The following is a 23,782-nucleotide window of genomic DNA, read 5'->3' as shown; positions in this document are numbered from 1 at the left end:
TTACAATATTGACAGTCCAGTACCCAACTATACAAACTTTCATGCAAACAGGTGGCAAACTCTGCGTTTGTTCGCCTCTACAGAGTTTGATGTTAACCGACCTTTGTCACTTGTGCTTCACGGTCCTAAGTGCTCTTGGTGCTTCTACACCCACTTCAGAGTCCTGACCTTCACGTGAGGGATTTGCCCTCTTAACAGCCGGTCTAAGGCTGTGCATTTGAGACAGGCACTTCCTTGTCCTTTAGTCAGTCAGCACCAGTAACAGTCAATCAATACTTATCACTATACCATCAACTATCACTACTTGTCTCTATAATACCCCTTAATTTTTACCCCTTTTAAACTGTATTGTTGACTCAACTGACTCCCATAGATTCAATGATTTCTACCCCGGTTTGCCAATCAATCGAACTTACCACCAGTGAGATCCTGCCTGACTTTGCCAATTTGTTGTGGGAAATTTACCACTTCAGGGTCAGACTTGGAGGTTCAACAAAACAGTTTTATTCGGACAAAGCTTTGGGAGAAGCTCTGGCATGCTGCAGTACTGGCAGCCACCTTCTCAATTACACAATGGCAGTTGAGCATCTTTTATACTTTTTAGATAATAAACAGTACAGATATTAACTGTTAGCACATCGTTACAATTTGAGTAGACAGATACGGACATCGACAGGTACAGACATTGATAGTTAACACATCATTGTACATAGAGTAGATACATTTATGCAGTTATGTCCTCTATCAATGGTTGATCTCGTTATCAAACTTATTGTTCTGGGTCTGCTTTTGTCTCGAGTTTTAAGGTGCCTCAAGGTCTGACCAGTTTCCTGCAGCGATTTAAACACTACAGGTTTGACTCTTAGTGTAAATGTCTGTGCCCAAAGCCAGTACCTCTTAATATCCCTTCCCAGAGTCCATTTTGTGTCCATCACTTCGATTTCACCCTAACAATCGTATAGATAGCGATTTCACAAACTATGCTAGCAAATCTTGAACAGTTTTGTTGTCATCTGGCCCTGGAGGTGACATTCCTGCCTGTAAACCACCTCTATGTGAATATTAGCAGATATCCAGTGGCATTGCTCACTCTGAGCCACATGATTTTGGAACAACATAAATGTTATCAACAAAGTGTGCTGAGGAAAGTGATACAAGTGCATGCTGTCACTAACACTTCAGTGTACATAGGAACGGATCATCTTAATTTTGCTCTCTTTTGATAAAAAATGGCTGTAGCATAATTACTACAAGAAAATAAACATATATATTGGAGTTTTGGTTATAATCCAGCTTTATTCTAACACTTACTTGACGCCTGAAATTTCTGTCATTTGCATTGGTTAATAATCTTGGCTCGGGTTTGGTAAATTTCTTTATGGTTACAATATATTCTACTAGGCTTGCAAACACAGCACAGGCTAGGCTCACAAAAGAGCATGTCCAGCTGGTGCTATGGACACCTTTCAGGGACGATGTCAATCGGTAATAATAGCCAAATCCCCTCATTATACTTCAAAACTTATGCTAGCAAGGTTACTGTTAGACTGAAGACAAAACATATAATGATCACCTGAGAATGATTTAGAGGGGTAACCTGATCAGAGTCCAGATAATCACAGACTGCCCAAGTTTAAATTCATTCAATTCATGATGTCATCTGAGCTCTTTGAGCAGATCACATCATGTCTGCTGAGGTATATCTATTGCGTTTCAAGAACTAATAACATTTGCAAAAGAAAAAAATGCAAACAATATTTGCAAAGTAGAGTATATAAAAATATTTTTTTCTAAATGCCTGCCCTGCAAAAGGTTGAACTGAAAGAAATTGGTTGTTTTGAATGCGTTTCTCTTTTACTGTGTTTGATGCCTTATGTTACAGCTGAAAACTAATGATATATTGTTTGTTAGAATGCCGGCGAACAACATTTTTTCATCTTGCATGCAATTTGTTACAGCATAATTTTAATTACTCCTGGGAATTACATTAAGCGTGTAATATGCGTGGTATGATACTTTGGAATTTTTCAAATAACAACTCAAATTTTATAGATAGTGAAGCTTGTAGCATTTTGCAGTCATGTAAATAATTTTCTACATCTTTTCCTACATCTTGTTTTTGGCCAAAAGTTAGACAAATAATTGTAACTTTTGCTCATTGGGAATATACACTTAGCCTTAATTTTGTTCAGCATAAATTTGGAGTACAATGATTAAATATAAACTTACCTTGATGTTGTCTTTCTTTGTTTCATGCATCAGTTCACAGGCTAAAGCCATTCGTAAACAGCTTTTGGAGTAGCCTTCAGATATTAGAAGTACATCAGAAAAAGAGAGGGACTGCCTTGGTTGTTGTTCTGTTCTGTTTGAAAGGATTAACAACTTTGATTAACTCACGCCTGGTGAATGAGGCTTTCATAAAAAGGAGGGACATTTTGCCCATATGGATGTGATATCCTACTGCTAAGTAACAAATGCTGTATGGTTGAGTGATGTAATCCAGAAGCATGGTTATGGGCTGTAAAGTCCGGGCTGCATAAACAATTTACAGAGATAAGATATCACCTCTTCATGTGCACAGTGCCATCTTCAAAGTATATAAAGCCCTTAGAGTAGAAGCACTCATTATAATGAAGCAGCCACTCACATTATGGACAATTCAGCTAAGATTTTTTTCAGAATGCTTTGAACTCCAGCTCTGCTGACATCTTAACCTGTGTTTGGAATGTCAGTGTAATTACCATGTTTATTGAAGTTACAAGATGCCAAATACAGTACAGCCAACACCAGAACTAGAATTTAAGTGAAAGAGTTACTTCAGTGGATCATATTAAATTTTTATCTGTTGTCTTGATGCAGTTTAAAAAGCAGTTAGATTAATGCTAATGTTCCCCTTAATAACTTTAATTTGAAATGTACAGAAACAAATTGTTTTGACAATGCTTGCCTTTTGCAAAGTAACCAACCCAATTGCCTTATATAATTACAGGACACTCTTAGAGCAGGAATGGCGTTATGCTCTTTCTGATGTAAATTGGGGGTAGGAAATTAATAGGAATCTACGTAGTTACCTTTTTGCCTCCCGTCTTTTCCCATTTATTGCTTTTATGGCATAGAGTCATTAATTTCAAAGTTAGTAAATAATATTGCATAATTTAAAAAATAGCCTTTATAATCTTCTAAATTCTGAAAACAAAGCATTAGTATTATTCTGCTAAATTACTCCATGCATAAGTGCCAGTTACAATTTAAATGTTAATTCTGTATTTAACGAAAATCATCTACAAACATCGGTTCATTAAATATAAACAAAATATAGTATGCAATTAGCACTGAATATTACACTGGTACAGCATATCAGAAAGATTAGTGCAAGAACAAATTAAGCTAGATGCATCAAATACGAATGCTTCAATGATGTTGCGTTATTCATTAGATTTTACAGTTTTGCTGCACTCACACAGTTTGACATCGATAACGTTCTTCCCGAACTTTGATTGAAAAATAAGCATATCTTGCAGCAACTTGCACCCAGTGAAAATTATAAAGAAATCACAAAACAAGCAAGTTTTGTTTTATTAGTTCATAGGATGTGGGTATCAGCGGCGAGGCCAGCATTTATTGCCCATCCCTGATGGAACCTTTCCTCTGGGTTCATGACATAGTAAATGTTCCAAAGATTAAGATCCAACACTGTTCTATCAAGATTTCACTTTATTTTGTATAAATCTGTGCCAGTTAAACATAAATTAACAGGCAATTTATGCTGTAACATAAAGGGAAATTGTACTTTAAATAGTTGATGCTACAAACTCTTAAGATTGCAGCATCCTTTCAGGCTACTAGGCCAGGCCTGACTTATGAAATGTAGATAGCCTTTGATGAACTTCTGCAGCAATATCTTGGGATTGAGATTATCAATCTCTAACAACCACACCCTTTACATTGGTATAAATCCAACCTATGGAGAGTTTTCCCCTTGAATTCCATTGACTCTGGTTTTGCCAGGTTCCTTGATGCCACACTCTGTCAAATGCTGCCTTGATGTCAATAGCAATCACTATCACCTCACCGCTCAAGTTCTTTTGTTCACCTTTGGCCTAAGATGCTAATAAGGTCTGGAACCAAGTTATCCTGGTGAATCCGAAACTAAACATCAAGATGCAGGCTACTGATGAGCAAATTCCACTTACCAGCACTTTTGATGGCATCATTCATCATTTGGCTGATGATTGAAAGTATAAAGTTTGACTGGATGATAAATGACAAGATTGCATTTGTCCTGTTTCTTCTGGACAGGGCATAAATGGGCAAAATTCTATTTTGTTGAGTATGTGTTCACTTGCAGATCTACTGGTACAGTTGGTCTTGGTCTTCAGCACTGCAGCCAGGATGCTGTTAGGGCCCTTAGACTTTGCTATATCCAGTGAGCTGAGCTGTTTTTTGACGCCACAAGGAGTGAATTAAATTGGCTGAATATTGGCATCTATGATTTTGGGGACCTCAAGGGAAGGCTGAAATGGAATAATCTGTTGGGACTTCTGGCTGAAGACAGTTGTGAATGCTTCGGCTTTGTATTTCGTACTCAGACACTCAGGCAGATTACTTCATGATGAGGACTTGTATTTTGTGATTTACATCATCTTTCATTTTTTGATTTATTATTGTCAGATGTATGAGTATACAGTGAAAAGTATTGTTTCTTGTGTGCTATACAAAGCATACCATTCATAGAGAAGCAAAGGAGAGAGTGTAGAATGTAGTGTTATAGTCATAGTTAGAGTGTAGAGAGAGATCATATTGCAAGATAGGTCCATTCAAAAGTCTGATGTCAGCAGCGAAGAAGCTGTTCTCGAGTCAGCTGGTACCTGTCCTCAGACTTTCGTCTCTTTTTCCAACGGAAGATGGTAGAAGAGAGTATGTCCAAGGTGTGTGGGGTCCTTGATTATGCTGGCTGCTTTTTTGAGGCAGCGGGAAGTGTTGACAGAAGCAATGGATGGCTTCGTTCACAACCCTTTGTAGGTTTTGCAGTCTTGGATAGAGCAGGAGCCATACCAAGCTGTGGTACAACCAGAAAGAATGTTTTGTAAGATGCATTTGTATCAGCTTTATATGAAATGTCATAACATACCTTCCAGCAGACATTTATCTTTTGACTCCATTCCAATGCAACTTCCTTACTGAGACTTAGAAGACAAAAATACTGTAGCTTTACTAATCTGCTTACTGTGCATTTTTATTTCCTTACAGTTAGCGAGACACAAAATCTGAAGTAATATATAGTTACGGGTTGTTGGAATCTAACCTCTTGTGCTTTGTTCCTAGTGTTCTGTATCATGTGGCAAGGGCACCAAGCAACGTGATGTCTCCTGCATTGACATGCAACAGGAAGCTGTGGATAACAAGCACTGTGCGCACTTGAAGAAGCCTCGAATATATAAACAGTGCAGAGCAGGCCGATGTCCATCCTGGAAAGCCACTCGTTGGAAGGAGGTATGCAATTTTTTTTATTCCCTTCCTGATTAAATTATGAGTCATTTATTTTAGGATTTGACAGAACACTGCATCGGAATAACTTGATGATGCGTGAAAGGTAGGATATCAAAACATTTTGGTTCGTAATACATCCTTTTCATGCTGTCTTACTCCATTGAGAATGACGAAGGTAACTACTTCCTTAGAAAATAATCCAATGGTATCGTTCACTTTTTTAATCTCTCTTTTTTCTCTACTTCCATTCCTTCAGCCAGAAGCACTTGACAATCTTAGCTGCAGGCTTCTAGGCAAAATTGTCAATGCTGCTGACATTGGCAACGAGATTGGTTGAAAGAAAATTTAACTTTGAATATGGCTCTCTCTGAATATACTGGTTTAATTTAACTCCTCCCCTCCTCAGAGATGACTCTCACTCTCCAGTGCCATGACCAGATTTGGAAAATTACTTTCTTGGGGCTGACAGGGTGGGAAGGGAATGATGATAGTAATGAAATTCCATTCAATCTAAATCTTGGTGCAGGTGAGGAACTTCAGTGTTCAACTGCTGCAATTATTACATCATCTGTAGTTAAATATATTCCAATAATTGCATAAATTTCAAATCCTCAAACACATCATAGTTCACTCTAGAGTTATTCAGCTCATATAATTAATTCACCCAGAAAGGTTCTACACTTCTCAACAGTCTCTACCTATGTCTTTTTGTCTGCTCTCAGTTTTCTGTACTGTTTGCTATCTTAAATATCTCTAACTTTATATCTCGGGCACTTGTTTTCCAGGCTGAAGAGGCTGGATTTCTCCAGCTGATCATCATAATTTATATCCTTCACATTCAGGATTAGCTTTTAGGCTTTTCACTGCAGTGATTCTAATGTGTGTGTCATAGTATAACAGTCACCATAGAGACTGGTAACTTTGAAGAAGAGATGGATTTCCCCAAATGACCAACAGAAATAACCAAAGGACAAGACTCCTCATTTTAAGACTTTTACTGTAACAAAGTAAAATCAACATAAACCAAACATTACTTTAAAAATCAACTAGTACACCAAACAAAAGGAGAGGTACTTCCACATTAACTAAATAATACAATTGAGATATGCCTTATAACTTGTGTTGCTGTGCACCGCAATTCTGATGGATGCGTAGTGTTAAAATAATAAGCCAAAGTTACCCCCAGTTCCCCAGCAGGCTCATTTCTACCTGTCACATAAAGTCAAAATTTGCAATACCCTTCTAAAGTTGTTCCACGCAGCCTGAATCTACTAAACCAAACTTTCACCAGCAAAGTTTGCTTCTGTAACTCCTTGTTCCTTTATTCTTCAATTGGTTCTGTCACCTTCCTTCTGAATAGAAAACCAACTCTCACAAGCATCCTGTGTGTTTATTAGTACAAAACAATCTTTCCCTGCTTTTGACAGAAGTATCTATGTTATCTGTCTCTTGCTCTGTGTCTCACAGAACAGCTGTCCCTTTACAGTGAGACATTGTGGAAAGCTGTTGAAACTGTCACAACGTATTTCAACTTGAGTTTCTATCCCACGTCGACCAGATCACATGGACCTAACTGTGAGATGGGATGATTACAAAATTCCCAATTGTATACAGTCATAAAGGTTTACCACATAGAACAGGCCCTTCGGCCCAACTTGTTCATGCCACCCTTTTTTTAAACACTAAGCTGATCCCAATTGCCCACATTTGGCTCTATACCCATCTTATCCGTGTGACCGTCTAGTTGTTTTTTAAAAGACACAAAATTGTGCCCGCCTCTACTACTACCTCTGGCAGCTTGTTCCAGATACTCACCGCCCTCTGTGTGAAAAAATTGCCCCTCTGGACACTTTTGTATCTCTCACCTTAAACTATATTGTCTAGTTTTAGACTCCCCTACCTTTGGGAAAAGATATTGACTAGCTGATCTATGCCCCTCATTATTTTATAGACCCTTATAAGGTCACCCTTCAGCCTTCTACACTCCAAAAAAAAGTCCTAGTCTATCCAGCCTCTCCTTATAACTCAAACCATCAAGTCCCATAGCATCCTACCTAGTAAATCTTTTCTGCACTCTTTCTAGTTTAATAATATCCTTTCTATAATAGGATGATCAGAACTGTACACAGTATTCCAAGTGTGGCCTTACAATGTCTTGTACAACTTCAACAAGATGTCCAAACTCCTATATTCAATGTTCTGACCAATGAAACCAAGCATGCTAAATGCCTTCTTCACCACTCTGTCCACCTATGACTCCATTTTCAAGGTGCTATGAACCTGTACCTGTAGATCTCTTTGTTCTGTAACTCTCCCCAACTCCCTACCATTAACTGAGTAAGTTCTGCCCTGGTTCAATCTACCAAAATGCATCACCTCGCATTTATCTAAATTAAACTCCATCTGCCATTCATCAGCCCACTGAACCAATTGATCAAATTCCCATTGTAATCTTAGATAACCTTTTTCGCTGTCCACTATGCCACCAATCTTGGTGTCATCTGCAAACTTACTAACCATGCCTCCTATATTCTCATTCAAATCATTTATATAAATGACAAATAACAGCAGACCCAGCACTGGTCCGAGGCACACCGCCAGTTTGAAAAACAACACTCTGCAATTACCCTCAAGCTTCTGTCATCAAGCCAACTTTGTATCCATTTAGATACCTCAGCCTGGATACTGTGAGATTTAACCTTATGCAACAACCTATCATGTGGTACCTTGTCCAAGGCCTTGCTAAAGTCCATGTAGACAACATCAACTGCATTGCCCTCATCTACCTTTTTGGCTAACCCTTCAAAAAAACTCAATAAAATTTGTGAGACATGATTTTTCACTCACAAAGCCATGCTGACTGTCCCTAAATAGTTTCTGCATCTCTAAATGCCTGTAGATCCAGTCTCTCAAAATACCAATAACTTACCCACCACAGATGTGAGGTTCACTGGCCTGTAGTTCCCAGGATTTTCCCTGCAGCCCTTTCAAAACAAAGGCACAACGTTTGCCACCCTCCAATATTCAGGCATCTCAACTGTGATTATCGATGATTCAAATATCTATGCTCGGGGACCTGCAATTTCATCTCTAGCCTCCCACAATGTCCTGGGATAAACTTCATCAGGTCCCAGGCATTTATCTATCTTGATGCGTTTTAAGACTTCCAGCACCTCCTTGTCTGCAATATGTACACTCCTCAAGACATCACTATTGATTTCCCAAGTTCCCTAACATCCATTCTTTTTTTTCAACGGTAAATACTGATGAGAAATATTCTTTTAGGATCTTACCCATCTCTTGTGGATCCGCACATAGATGATTTTGTTGATCCTTAAGAAGCCCTACCCTCTCTGTTGTTACTCTTTTGGCCTTTGTGTATTTATAGAATATCTTAAGTTAAAGAGGACATTTCAACAATAACCGTCTTTTATATTTTTGTTTCTTAGCTGTCGCCATAATGGACCAGATTTTCACTGCAATGACAAAATTGGCAAAGCTATCATTATCTCACTAATTTAATCCATTTCTAATTAGAATGCGCTGGGATAAACATGACGGCGAATTATTCCTCATGATTAAGTGAAAGCATTTTATGCAAACTGTTTCACGTGAATAAGGGAGAACGGCATATGGCGCAGTGGTTAGCGCTGCTGCAACATAGTACTAGGGACCCAGATTCAATTCCCAGCTTGGGTCACTGTCTGTGCAAAGTCTGCATGGGTTTCCTCCGGGTGCTCCAGTTTCCTCCCACAGTCCAAAAGATGTGCTGGTTAGGTGCAATGGCCATTCTAAATTCTGGCTCAGTGTATCGAACAGGCGCTGGAGTGTGGGGATTTTCACAGTAACTTCATTGAGTGTTAATGTAAGCCCATTTGTGACACTAATAAATAAACTTTAAACATGGATTACCAGCTGGAAATAGTAAGATAACCAAATAAACTTTGGATTGAAGCAAGTTGGAGTTCCAATTAAACCCAGGTCTTTTCTATTGTTGAGAAGCACTGAAGCAAATTTTAAGGGATAATGAGTCCATGACACCAGCATTTGACACAGGTACAGAATATTTTGTTCTAAATTTCAGGGAAGAGGCAACTCCAGTGTCACTCAAGTTTGTGACTTTAGGGACCACTGTTCTTTGTAATAATTTTTGCTGCACTTGTTTATTTGTGGGGGATTGTGATTGGTCATTTCCTCTGCCATAATTGTGTAAGGTTAAGATTTATTTAGATGTTAAATGGTTTGCATATTTGCTGCATCTAAAGTTAAAATAAAGTTTATTTATCAGTCACGAGTAGACTTACATTCACACTGCAATGAAGTTACTTTGAAAATCCTTTAGTCGCCACACTCCAGTGCCTGTTTGGATACACTGACGGAGAATTTGGCCTGGTCAGTGCACCAAACCCACACATCTTTGGACTGTGGGAGGAAACCGGAGCACTCAAAGGAAATCCATGCAGACACGAGGAGAAAGTGCAAACTCCACAGACAGTGACCCAAGCCGGGAATTGAACCTGGGTTTCTGGCACTGTAAGGCAGCAGTGCTAACCACTGTGCTGCCCCTGACGTCATCTCCTGTACTGCCTTTTTCAGTTTTGCTACTGTCCTGCATTAAGTCTTTTATCTTCACTTAGGTTTTTCAGCTTAAAGCTAACCCTGTTTGTCCTTCTGAGGAAAAAAAGAACCTTTTTTTCCCACTTTGTCCTCACTGATATTCAAACTGGAATCATAAATTCACCATGGGAGGAACTGCAAGCAAAATTCTGTCTTTTCATTATCTATCTTGCAGTATACCTGTGCCAGTAACTGTTATATCACCAACTAAACATTGTCATTATTTCACTCATAGGCCAGGATATTTTACCCCCCACCATGGCTTGCCATTGGCTGGCAGCAGAATCTTACGTTCCTGCCGATGTGAATGTCAACAGTGTTTTTGTGGTGTTTGCCATCAGAAGGACTAAAAGATCCCACTGGCAGGAATGGAGGAAGGGCTGGAAAATTCAACTATTACACATGAAAAGGCTTTCTACTTAGCTGCAAATTTCTTTTGTGTCTGGTTTTACGTTTGTCTCTCTACTTGGCAATGTTTTAGTCCTGTTAAGACTGATCTTCCTTTCAACCGAGAGTTGGGTGCTGATGGTACATAATGAAAGTTCACATGGATAAGTTGTTCTGCACTATCATTTAACATCATTTAAATGAGCCTTTGAAATGCTACATCCATCATTTTTTAATTCATTTCTTTTTCCTTGATTGCCCATTTGTTTCGAACACAACTCTGTTTCATTTTCCTTTTACTCTCACCTATCTTATAGTTACCTTATGCATTGTTTCATTTTGCTTTCTCAGTTGGGTCTGTTCCTTGTATTTTTAACATTCATCTAGACCCTTTTAACTTAATTTTGGTGTTGAATATTTCATTAACCTACAACAAACCTGCATTAGGGCTCCTTGCCAATTCAACCACTGAGAAAATAAATCTAAAATTGATTTAATCCTTACATATTACTAAGGTAATGGAAACATCCACACATTTATTATAATCATGTTTGAATCCATTTGGGTCTGTGGTTTCCAGGTTGTGCTTTAATCCCACTAAACTGTTCAAAGGGATTCCATTTCTGATTCAAAATTGTACATTTTCCCAACCTCTGGTGAGCTAGCCTTTTCTAATTTAATTAAATCTAGCCACTGTTGTTTAAGAGGTGCTACTGGTGACCTTCATGCAATCATAATAAGCCCCTCAACCATCAGAACAGAGAGGTGGAGTGTGTGTTTTATAATCCTTGAGGCTCCGCATAAGAGACACAGCAACCCCAACACATGTATGGGAGAAGAGGGCAGGGGCAGCTGTATTATGGCTGGAGTTCATAAAATATCCACCACCTCGTGCCAAAAGCAACTGAAACATTCCCAGAGCATATGCAGAAAAAAAGCATGGGTTACTGAATGAATTGTACCAAGGAGTCAGAATTGAATAAGTTAGTGTTTACTGGGGGAGGGGGGCCAGAATAGTTCAGGTTTGGTGGGGTTTGAGATTTGTCACGTCATACACTTGGGCCAATAATGGAAAATAAACTGTACAGGTTGTGAAGTTGTAGTTATCCTCAAAGAGTTTAGATTTGAAATAAAGTTATTATCAAATCCAGCTAGTTTGTATCACCTGCTGATGATCTTGCATTTTGTTAGGATGTATTATAAAAAAATGCTGGGGAAACAAATCAGGTTTTCATCAAGTTGAACAAGAGACAAAATGTGCTTATTTTAAAATGAAACCTTTCTACAATGCTTGATTTGGTTTGAGAGAGAATATCATTTATATAATGTAGGCTTAGTGATACAGAATGGCATATATGTAGACCTGCTGATGGAGCAGTACTTTGGGAAATATGTTTCAAATCTGTAGCACTACTTCCAACTCCCTGGGAAAAGAAATGTTATATACAAAGTACAGTTTGATTAGGACAATACATACACTGTTCAATCTTGTTCTGAAAATCTTCTGAAGCATGGATGTCATCTTCAATTGAGGGGTGTTGAGGAAGGGCAAACCTACCAAGCTCCTGAGCCTTTTGGATCAGTGCCAGCTGTTTTGGATACTATCTTTAAGTACTAAATAATGAAGCTGATCCAGCTTTTTACGAACTGCTTAACATGATTGAGTTTCTAAATTGCATAGGATTTTTAAATTTTCCTGAAAGCTTTTAATCAGTAGAGTTGTTCCCAATGAAACTAGCTCTTGTAAAAACAAAGTCCCTCGAAATTACCGCTGTTTTTCCCCTTTCTGATCTTGGATCATAATCTCTCTAATTTAATCCATTCCCATTTCAGTTTTAGTAGATTCCATGCAATAGCTATAAGTGTTTGTCTACTCACAAAAGTGTTGTTATTATGAACAATTTATTGCATTTGAAGAGAGAACAACTAAAACTGTAAATATTCCACATGCTTAGGTATGATCACTTACACTAGGAAGTTGGTTAGTTCATGGAAATAAAGGGAATATAGATTGTAATGTCACTCCCCTTTAAAATATTTCAGTTGTGAAGATTGAACATGTTAATAATCCAAGAGTCAGAATCTATTTCTTTCTTGGAGGGGTGAAGTTTAACTCCAAGTCCCATGGCTTGAACTAGTTGAAAATATGCCCCCTTCCTAAGTACATTAGTCCAAAAGTCGGTGGTGCATGGTTGGCTCTTGTTAAATTACATCTTTGTAATTGTTCCAAAAAGATGATACTGGGTTGCTCCAGTGAAACTAATTAGGATGCGCCTGTTTGTTTTAAAGGGGGTAAAATTATAAAATAAATAAAATGTAAAGTTCAAATTTCAACAGAACCAAAAGAAACTTGTGAAACTAAATCATAATGTTATTGAATGTGCCTATTAGAAACTCCATTCCCTGTGGTGGCCATCAGTCAGAGAAAGTCTTGAGCATACTGTAGGGTAGTGCATACTCCTTCTCCCTGGGCACAGACCAAATGCAGATAAGACATTTTTTGCTAATTATGCTATTTTCTATTTAGCTTCATTGCCAGAGAAGCACTGCTCATTTTGAAGAGCGGATTTTGATTAGATCAGTGGAACTTGAAGTGAATCCATATCTCAAATTGAAATCATAAAAAATATGGTCAGATTTATTTTTAAATGCAAAGATCCAGAAAGTGCGCAAATGATCTGCCAGGCTCCAAGATAAAAACATTTCGGATGAGACCTGCCATCAGGAAAGACTAAACAAATAGCATGTCTGCCAGTTTGATGCCTCGGAGAAGTGTTGAATCTTAAAGGAGAACTTTGACTTTGAATTCTGTAGAATTATCAACAATCTAGTGCTACAACTTGGGCAAGGGGCCAGCAGAAACTTGGAGAAATGGCACGAAAAGTGGGAAATGAATAGTTTCTGGGCCATTTACTTCGGGCAGAGAAAGGATGCAGAACATACCTGTGTGTCCCTCTGACTCATATCATTAAATAAGCATCTTCAATAATCTGAAATACAAGGACTCTGCCATACATCCCAAGAATAGCTCAACTTACACAATAAAATTTAGTGTAAATTTCATATGATGTTATTGATTGGCATCCTGTCCCTTATTGTCATTGAATTTTGTAGCTTTCATTTTATCCGTATGAAGGCAACTGGTTAGTAGAAGACACAGTGGAACTCTGGCACGATAGGTTTGTGCACTTTTGCACAAACAAGTTATTATTTTCAAACTTACTTGCAATTGGATGGAATTTAATGCCCTCTCTTGTGATGCAAGCTGGCATTTAATCAGATGGCAGGTGAGGACCTTGCTACCTTTCTACTTCTGTCCTGAATAAATATGTGGCAGAAAGGCCTGTAAGCAGCAATTAACGCCCAACTAAGGGACACCCTCATTCAAATACCTGACCAAAGGACACATCATCAGGAATGGGGTCCTGCAGAGAGCCACAATCCTACCCTTGCCGCTGATTCCTTCCTCTCCACTTTTGACCCCACCTACACCACCATCATTCACCTGTGGCCTGAGATCAGGCTAGCCATTCTAGGCCTCGGGTAGGTGTCATACCAGCAGCAGCGACCATGTCTCTTTGGTTGGAAGCTCTCAGCCAGTGAGGTTTATGCTCCTGGGGCCCTTAATCCTGGTAAAGATCAATCACTGCCTGAGTAGTACTTATGCAGTAGAACACCATTAAAGAGATGATGTGGAGCCCCACCGGCTGGACAGCCAGCAGGTAAGATGCCTATCACTTCCATTAAATCTAACCCATTAGTCCTGCACTTAAAATTGGCCTTTGCTCGTGTGTCAAATTGCACAATGGTTTCATGGTATGGTTTCATACCTCTTCTAATCTGTCAGGAGTGGTTATGACAGTGCCTATGACTTAGTCTCATTGCCTAGTACCTAACTTGCACTCCACACTGTGTCTGATAACCCGTAATATTGATTCAATCTGGATGAAAACATCAGCTGCAATTGGATTAAAAGCCAGATATTTAGTTTAAGATAAAGACAAATCAATGTCAGGGCAATGCAATTATTCGATTAGTAAAACCCTTATGAATTGGAAGCCAAAGAAATTCAAGAATCCATAACATTGTTCAATAGGTTGCTGTATTGTGCAGAATGCCTAGGTCATATATTCAGATTACAGCCAAGGAAACAATGGCTAATTTAACAAAGTATATTTAGGAAAGTGTACTTATACTAATATGAATTATACAAATGTGCAATCCAAACTTTATATTGGGAAGTTTGTCCTTTAGGAAGAAATCTTTGTTTGGTCTATGTATGGTGTATCTTTCACAAACTGAGATACTGCTGGAGGTCATTATGCCTCTTCCCCATGATTACAAAATAAATGCCTTTGCTTTCAGTCAAATATCCTTGTTTAACTTGTTAAAAGCAGCCCATCGATGGGGAATCATAAATGCAGATCAGAAATAAAGATATTGCCACTCTTTTCGAAAAGCCTCTTATTGCTTCAGAATTGGAATGATTTCTTTTTCTGATTGCTGAGAAACAAAAGTGTTTTTCATTGGCGATGAGAAAAAAGAAATGAACGTTAGAAATCTGAAGTAGAAATTGCTGGAATTTCACTTTGTTTCCATCAGCATCTGAAAGGAGAAATGGGACCAGTTCGTATTTTTGATTCAGACCTGTTATCAGACCAAGCAAAGAAAAGCAAAATAAATAAATCCAATTGTGTGTTGTAAGGATCATTTATAAAAATAAAGTTGTCATGTCAACTTGGAGGTACAAGCAACCGAAATGCTGCCTGCAGCTGTGTAAAACATTCCCCTGAGTTCTGCATTATTAAAATCACGAAGCTCTAGAAGAACAAAATAACCAAAGAATTTTGCACCATTGGAAGCACCACATTTCTGCCCCACTTAATCTCATAAGATTGCATTTTGTGTAATTAATTTTAAGTACAGTACAAACTATTAAAAAAAACCACTACGCGGTGTTGTAAGATTACATTTGTGGAATGTGAGCTAGAGCAATTACAGAAGCTTATTTGCCTTCTGTTTATCACACTGCATTTAGAACAAGGCAAGAGACAGAGACCATTTTGTTAAACTAACTCTGTCCTTTTAATTGCTCAGTTCCATATTTCACCATATCCCTGAGCACTGTTCCTTCTAAATTTGATGCCAGGAGAAATTAATTGACACAAATCATGTTTTAAAATTTTAAAACTGATAACTTTGCAATGCTTAGTGGCTGGATGGACAGGTTCTGTCCTTTTCGTAATGAATTTCTAGCTCTTCATTCAAAATATCTTTATTCTAATTGGCAGCATAGGTAGCGATACATGACAGCCTCAAATCTCTGGGGTATCAAAGGGAATCTGTTAGCACTCGAAGATTTATTGTGGAATTTGCCAGAAGTATGGTCCAACTAAATAAGAAAGACACGCTGAAAATTTGTATTTATCACTGCTTGATCCTTCTATATTTTACTAATGAAATAACACAAATTTGAAATGTCTCAAATAAATTCTAGGCCAATTTTTAAGCATAAACATCTTAGAAGATGATCTGTATACATAATTGTCAGTCTTTCTACCTATATAGTTGCTTTAACTACCATGAAATTAAGAAATAACATTTTTGCTATGGATTTTGAACTTAATGATCTGTAGAACACGATCGCTTTGTGCTAATAATGTACAATCCCAATTATCCCCATGTGAGCAAGCCAGATTGATGAAAAAATTAAATTACCTCATTCTTCCTATGCATGTACATATCCATCAATTTTAAAAAATCATGACACTGTAATCACGTGACATCTCCAATGTTACCATTATAGCACTGTTGGTGGAGATTTAATTTAAGCTACATGTCACTTTGAGTAGATGCACCTGTACTCAACTTAACCGGGTACTGGATGTGAGAACTCAGATTGTAGAACATCTCTCATCTATTGCATTAATGATAAGAATTAATTAACACAAGACAGAAATTGAAGGCTAAGGTGGTATTTGTTACAATTCATGGCAAGAAAGAGTAAAATAGGTTCCCTTTTTCAGAATATAAAAGCTATTCAACATTTCTATCAAAATGCAATGTCCAAAATCATCTTTTTCTATTTTAACCCATAACATACAATAATATCATTCTGACAGACAAACTAGATCACTACACTCTTCTTGAAAAGCTTTTGATTTGAACATGTAAATCTTACACAAAAAATTAAAAGTCTGAAGATGTGTGCCATTATAGCTGTAAAGAGTTGTGTAAAATATCATACTGTATGCACATTTTAAGAACATATTTTGAATATATGTACTGTGGCAGGATTCCCTCATTTCAGAGGAAGTCCCAAAGCAGAGTGAGGCCTGCCAATCTGACTGGCCAGTAGCAGTGCGGTCCCATCAACTCAACTCCACTGGGAGCAGTAGTCACAGCACGGCCTTAATTAGTCCCACTAATCTAAGTGTCAGGGCCAGGTAAGTACGTGGCTCTCACGGTGGGGACTGGAGGGAAGACCCTGAGGGCTGAGAAGGGTGTGTCAGGTTGGAAAGACCAGGGGTGTATGCAGCATCTTGACAGCCCCTCCAATCAGGAAAGGGGACCCATGTCGGAGGTGTCCATCCACAATCCCACCTTTTCAGCCCAAGCAGTATAATGTGCTGGGCTTCCCCGTCCCATTCTTGACCTCCTTTCGCCAGCCTCAAAACTGCAGTCCCTTAAATGGTCATTAATTGACACGTAAAGGCCTCATCTGGGGCAAGAGAAGGTGAGCTGCTCAAGGCCCAGCCTGACCTGCATAAAATTACAGACAGGTTAAGTGGGCAGATAGGTACTGGGTATGCCACCCGCCTAATTATAATGGCCACCCTGCCTGCAGACCAACCAGTGCAGGTCCATAAAACTCTGCAAACATCCCAGGCTGTGTCATTGGAGTACGGTCAGTACTGTGACGTAACTAAAGAAATATAATGACAGGTGACCAAAAGCTTGGTCAAAGGTAGGTTCTAAGGTGACAGAGTGCCATAATAGCGACTGTAACATACTATGAGCCCCTATCACTAGGAATCTTACCAATTGTGCTTGGCATAATTTCAATGAACCTAGTGCAGCAAATAAGAGAATCTAGACTGTCTTCTTACTACTTTGTGTTGGAATCAAACTGAGTCCCAAAATTGAGAGGATAACATGTTCAAGTACTCTGCCATTTAACTCTCCTTGGTAAATCCTTTGTTTTTAAAACTAATTAGGTTCTGATCGTCATTCTGGGAATTTATTTCACTATTCTATGAGGATGATTCTTTTCCAAAGGTTAAAAATCTAGATGGAATTCTCCTTTAAGTTAAATTTGGTGAATACTTCTTTACAATTTGTTGTTAAAGCTCCAATTAATTTTGTTCTTGTTCCCTGAAAACTCACGAGTACATCCTTGAATTTTTCAAAGTAGATTGCCTAAAAATAACCTCAAAATTTTGAAAGTAGCAACAGCAATGGGTGACACTGCATTTAAATCTACTCTGACATTGAGTGAAATGTCTGTTGCTGCATAAATGTGCTGCATCACTGAAGCTGGATCTGAGGTGTCAATCACAGCTTGGTGGGGTGGCCACTGAATCAAAAGGGCTGAGGTCCCACTGCAGTGATTTGAACGTAAACTGGTACAAACCTGTGGGAGTGCTGTACTGTTGGAGGTGCCATCATTTGGAGGATATAAAAAAAGTGGTCCTGTCTGCCATTTCAGGTGACTGCAAACAATCCCATGATTGTTCCTAACCCCTCCCCTTCCACAAAAAAAAATTACAAATGTTGACAATTTGAAATTAAAAAAATGCTAGAAATACTCAGCAGGCCAGACAGCATCTCTGGGGAGAAACAGAATTAACATTTTAGATCAATGACCCTTTTGTCAGAGTAGTTCTGCTGAATATTTCTAACATTTTTATTCATGTTTCAAAAGTGTTTCTTTGGCTGTAAAGCTTTGAGGCTGAGGTTGTGAAAGAGCTTTGTATTAATACAAGGCTCTTGTATTAATACAAGGCTCTTCGTATCATACTTTCGAATATTTCAATGAAAGTACTTCAGTTATAATGAGATGTTATAAGCAAATGTTAACATACAACAGTACAAAGAAAAAAAAATTAAAAAGCCATCTGAAATAAGTGGACAGATCATTGTCTGCCAACCATGTCTAATGAAACCATATATTCATTTTGAACATAAACAGTTTTGTGGAAGTGTCTTAAAATGGGGACATTTCAGTAATCTATTCAGTTTGGATGCAGCTGTTGAAAGAGAGGAGCTTCCCCATGTTAAAATAACTGGAGTATGATCTGACTGAACTCAACAGCTGCTCTTTATTTTGTGGTTAGATTTCTCGTGGAATGTAAGTCTGATGGAGAAGTAATTGCTCTGTCAATTTTTAAAAAAAAATTGTCTCATTCTTAATCGGCAATTCATACACAATTTGCTCTGTAAGTGAAGTCTCAGATCACGCATATCAAACAAAGTCAGTCACACAGGCAGGCCCATTACTTATTGCTCCAGTTTGTTTTGCCTTAGGAAGCATTTTTAAGCACTGAAAACAAATATAAATTGGTCATTTTCAACAAAATTATTCTTTACCTTTGTTTTTCTTTGGCCTTTTTTTTGGTGCTAGTGTTCAGTGACCTGTGGAGTAGGGTTTCAGCAGAGGGAAGTGTTCTGCCGGCTGAAGGGCGTCGGTCGAATAATTGAAGAGACGTGCGCTCCATTCTCCCGCCCAGCCAGCACACAGCAATGCCGGCTGCCTGACTGTCTGCACTATGAATGGCTTGCAGATGAATGGGAAGACGTAAGTATGGCCTGATAAGATGAAAAAGTTAACGTCAAAAAAAAATGACAGAGGGGCTTCTTTTATGGGGCTTCCTCTCGATTAAGGACTTCAAATAAATGTTTGCATGTTCCGGCATAAATAGTGCCTACAGTTATTTGACCAGGTGCCAAACCAGATATGCATGGGAACTCGAAAGGAAGCCGCAAACTGTGTCTCCAAAAATCCAGACAGTATTGTTTAAATGTTCTCTTTTTTTGTGTGGCGAGAACTTTAACCCTGTAACATGGCTGTCTCACTCATTTATACAGAACCTACCCAGCGACATGTTACTGGAACTCTTTTTTATAATAGGTTCTATTCCTGCATTTCAGTGATATCAAAATTAATGTAATTTTGAACATCCAAAATTTTTAATGACGTTTTGTTCTAGGATTTAACTCTTTGGATGAATAAGTATTTTTGATATCAATCTTTCTAATACATTCTCTGTTTCCAAAACCAATTCCACCTGGTCTGCTTAGGTACTTTTTAATTGTCACTCATTCAGCAAATGTCCTGAGGATCGTACTTTGTTCCACAATATCCTCTCTATTTGTACTACAGCAGAAGTTGGAGACTGAAACAGTCAAATTTTCTTGTGATCTAGATTGGATCACCCTGAAGGCAAATGCTTGAGAAGATGAAGATTGATATGAATGCTTAAACTGCTTTCTGTCACAGTAGCTGAACATACAGAGCAAAAGTTGCGGTCAGATTAATTTAGTTCAATTAGTACAATTTATCTTCATATAATGAAACCAAATAAAGGACGTGCCAGAATGCTTCACTTCAGTGAGTTGTCTTACTGGATGTGTCCTTCCAACATTCATGACTTTTTGGACAGTGTTTAAGTTTTCTCAATTGTCTGCATTAAGCCAGTTTGTCTTTTGTAACCTGCCTATCACCCTCTACACAGACAGCCAGGGATCAAAAGTTTTTTCAACTCAATTAAGGAAATGTTAACCCTCACCACAGGTGGGAGAGGAGCAGATAGGTGAGGTTAAAATTTTAAAAAACCTGACCATGCAACCCAACCCACCCTGAAAATGCATACTTCCAGTTTTAGCAAACGTGTGATTTTTTTAGGGTGAGGTGAAGAAAGGGGCTTGTGTGTAAGGGGGGGGGAGGGGGGTCAGGAAACTAAACTGCTTTCAAGAGACAGGTCAGCAACTTGTGTATGCTAACAAAGCTGCACATCTTACATTTGACAGACTTTTACAATGAATGGCTGCGGGCCAGTTTTCCCGTGGTTGAGGAAATTTGGCAGCTGAAAGGAAGCAATAATGGCAGGGTCCAACAATTAAGTGTCTTTCTGGCTTGTGACCCAGGCAGAGCAGGTACGCATCCTCTTCCCATCCCCCCAAGCATGCCGACAAGCCTTCTTGTGAGTAGCTGTATCTCTGCCATGATCCAAGCTTCTGGCAGTCCAAAACATCCATCTCATGACCAACAAATTCTTCTATTTCCACTCCCACAATTTCTGTGTCAACTTTCTACCTCTTCAACACCATTTCCCCTCACAACCTTGGTCTTTGCTACTTGATCTCTGGCTGCAGCCTTCTCATGGAAGTCTGTAAACCTGGCTGACTAGAGCCTCTACAACTGCCATCTGCTCTCTCCCTGCTGCTCCTTAAATATCAGGGGCAATATTTTTAAGTACTTTGCAATTATCTAGCTAAACAAACAAATCCCTAATTATTTAGTCAATAGGGAAAGTAAATTCCATTTAGCATCTGAACTACCTTACATCTTGATTTTTTTTAAACTATGAGAGAGTATTTTGCCAGCATACCTCTCTTTGCATCAGGTCCTTTCTGAAGTGGACAAAGGCTCCAAAACATTACAGTCCATTTGATTTACAATCCTAATATGACTTAAAATAAGGGTTAAATAGATATCTAAAGTCACTGATTTCAATATCGCTTCAAGCCTGATGAGTGCAAGTTTTGCAACTTTGCCTCAACTCAATTCTGTAGTCCTAGGATAAACTATCTGGGACTTCTTTTCACCATTTTCAAGATTTGATATTTCCCTTGTGCCCTGGTAACCAGAATTGGATGCAGTGTTCAAGGTACAGTGTTACTGGCACTATTATTGTTTCAATATGATACTGTTAAATTTGTATGTTACTGGTTACATGGTATAAAATTTACATTCTTTTTCCTCTACTGATTACTTTCTACAATGACTTCTAGGTATATGGCCTGTGCACAATTTTTCATAATCAGTCAAAGGTCGTGTCAGAAATCAGTCAAATTAATAATTTGCCGAACATTGGAGGACAGGCGCATTCAGTGCTCAGAGATTTAAAACAATATTAAAGAGTTTGAAGCACTAACAACTCTGAAAGAAGAAGTGATAAGAATTTTGATAGAGATGTTCTGTGACCTTAATTTGCCTAGTTACAACATCTTCAGGAGAGAGAAACAAGAAAAGAGAGATGGAGTTAGTAAAATATTTTACAGTTAGCTGGAACAAGGTGGCACAGTGGTTAGCACCCGGGACCCGTGTTCAATTCTGACCTCAGGTCACTGTCTGTGGAGTTTGCACATTCTCCCTGTCTCTGCATGGGTTTCCTCCGGGTGCTCCGGTTTCCTCCCATAGTCCAAAGATGTGCAGGTTAGGTTGATTGGCCATGCTACATTGACCCTGTCAGGATTAGCAAGGTAAACATGTGAAGTTACAGGAATAGGGCCTGGGTGGGGGTTGTGGTCGGTGCGGATTAGATGGGCTGAAATGCTGCCACCTGCACTGTAGAGATTCTATGATACACTGGGACAATTATTACATTAACACAGAATGCTGATGAATAGAGTTGGAAATAGGAAGGCAAGTGGTACAATTCTCGGTGTACATTACAGACTGGTAAATGATGAAAATGAGATGGAAGATAAGATCTACGACAGTTCAGACAGACATCTACAAGTAATGGGGAATGGCATGAGGTGATTTGAACTTATCCCTGCATAGACCAGGATAAAGGTAATTTATGTGGTTGAAGTTGGGAATATGTTGCATAAGGACACAAGTACCCAGGAACACTTTTTAAAACTGAATATTTCGAGTCCAACAAGAAGAAAAACGTTGCTCAATTTAGTCCCAGGACATGAAGAATGAGAATTAGCAGATGTGTAGGTGAGTATGGGAACAATTGGAAGATAGTGCTCACAACAAAATTAGGTTCATTGTAAAATTAGAAATTGGTGAGTGAAGAATCACAGATAAGGACGCTGGGCTGACAAAAGATCAAGTTGAATTATTAACTGTGGAAAAGGAGTTAGTTCCGAGTTAGCAGAACTTAATGTTACTAAGTAACTGGATGCTGTAAAATCCATTCTAAGCTGTAGAAAGAAATCGGATCAAAAATACTTTTTCAATCCTTCCTGAATGTAGTAATGGTGCTGTGGACTGGAGAAGGGATCAGTTTACACTTTTGTTTAAAAGGGGAGAGAATGATGAACTAGGTATCCTGGAGATTTTAAGATTATCACCCCCCCAACATTACTTAAATTAATATATAAACTTGCCAATGTGTGAGGGAGTCTGTCACCTAGTACGGTGAGTGCTGGTTTAATTGATGTACGGTACTTTTTAGACAGATTCCTGATTTGACAGGAAGTATAGAGGTCTAAGTTTGAGATCAGAGAAATATGAAAAATTGTTGGCGCAGATCTTGAAAGAGTACCTAAATAACAGGGCAAGCTGAATTGACTAAATATATCACTGCACTCAGAAAAAAAGTAATTCATTCTTATTGAGACATTCAAACATAATGAGGCGAGACATACAAGGACTACTCTTTCGCCTGTTATTAAATAGCCTTTTCCATTTGATATTATGTTCTTATTGACTATAACACAAAAAATAGTCTGGATGCCCTGCCAGTGATGTGGAAATCTCCATCGTTTCACATACTTTTAGACTTATTTCCACCTCTGTAAAAATCAAATCGTCTGTAAGTAAGCCTGTATCACAGGGGAGCCACAGAACATAGATCTTTATACATAGGTTATTTAATTTATCAAGCAACATTCTACATAGGAGACCCCTGTGGATTCCAGTTGGTGTTGCGGTGGAAGCCACGTGGGCTGCAGTTCTCATTTTTAATTAAAATAAAGTCAATTAAGCCCTAAATGCATAGATGAGCAATGATCGTATTGAATGTTGGGGCAGGTTTGTAGGGTCTGGTGGTCTATTCCTGTTTCTATTTCTTGTGTGTGAATGCTTCTACAGGTTTGTTAATTTAAAATGATGAGTGCATTGAGTAGTTCATCAGATGTAATAAGTACATGTTTCCAGATTAAATGTAGCAGTTTATAATTGAAATCTTTCTAACATCTTTGAAACCTAATGAAAAGGATATTTTTTTCTCACATGCATAGGATTAATAGGACTCCTTAAATCCATGTTGGAAATCTTGTACATGTCCCAGATGACTTACGAAGTGCAATTAGAGCTGAAGACAGCCAG

At 38.5% G+C, this 23,782-nt stretch overlaps 1 protein-coding gene across 1 annotated transcript in view; it reads left to right on the top strand.

The window, feature by feature from the left end:
- LOC145344494 (A disintegrin and metalloproteinase with thrombospondin motifs 20) overlaps positions 1-23,782 on the top strand; it is a 388,246-nt gene that overhangs the window by 319,046 nt on the left and 45,418 nt on the right. The window contains exons 29-30 of the mRNA XM_080191669.1: positions 5,326-5,493; positions 19,118-19,291. Coding sequence (XP_080047795.1) covers positions 5,326-5,493; positions 19,118-19,291 — 342 coding nt within the window. The remainder of the gene's footprint in view (positions 1-5,325; positions 5,494-19,117; positions 19,292-23,782) is intronic.

Source organism: Carcharhinus amblyrhynchos, chromosome 6 (assembly GCF_965287045.1).
Source record: "Carcharhinus amblyrhynchos chromosome 6, sCarAmb.v2.hapA, whole genome shotgun sequence".
Taxonomy (NCBI): Eukaryota; Metazoa; Chordata; class Chondrichthyes; order Carcharhiniformes; family Carcharhinidae; genus Carcharhinus; species Carcharhinus amblyrhynchos.
This window is presented reverse-complemented; position numbering and strand designations above follow the sequence as displayed.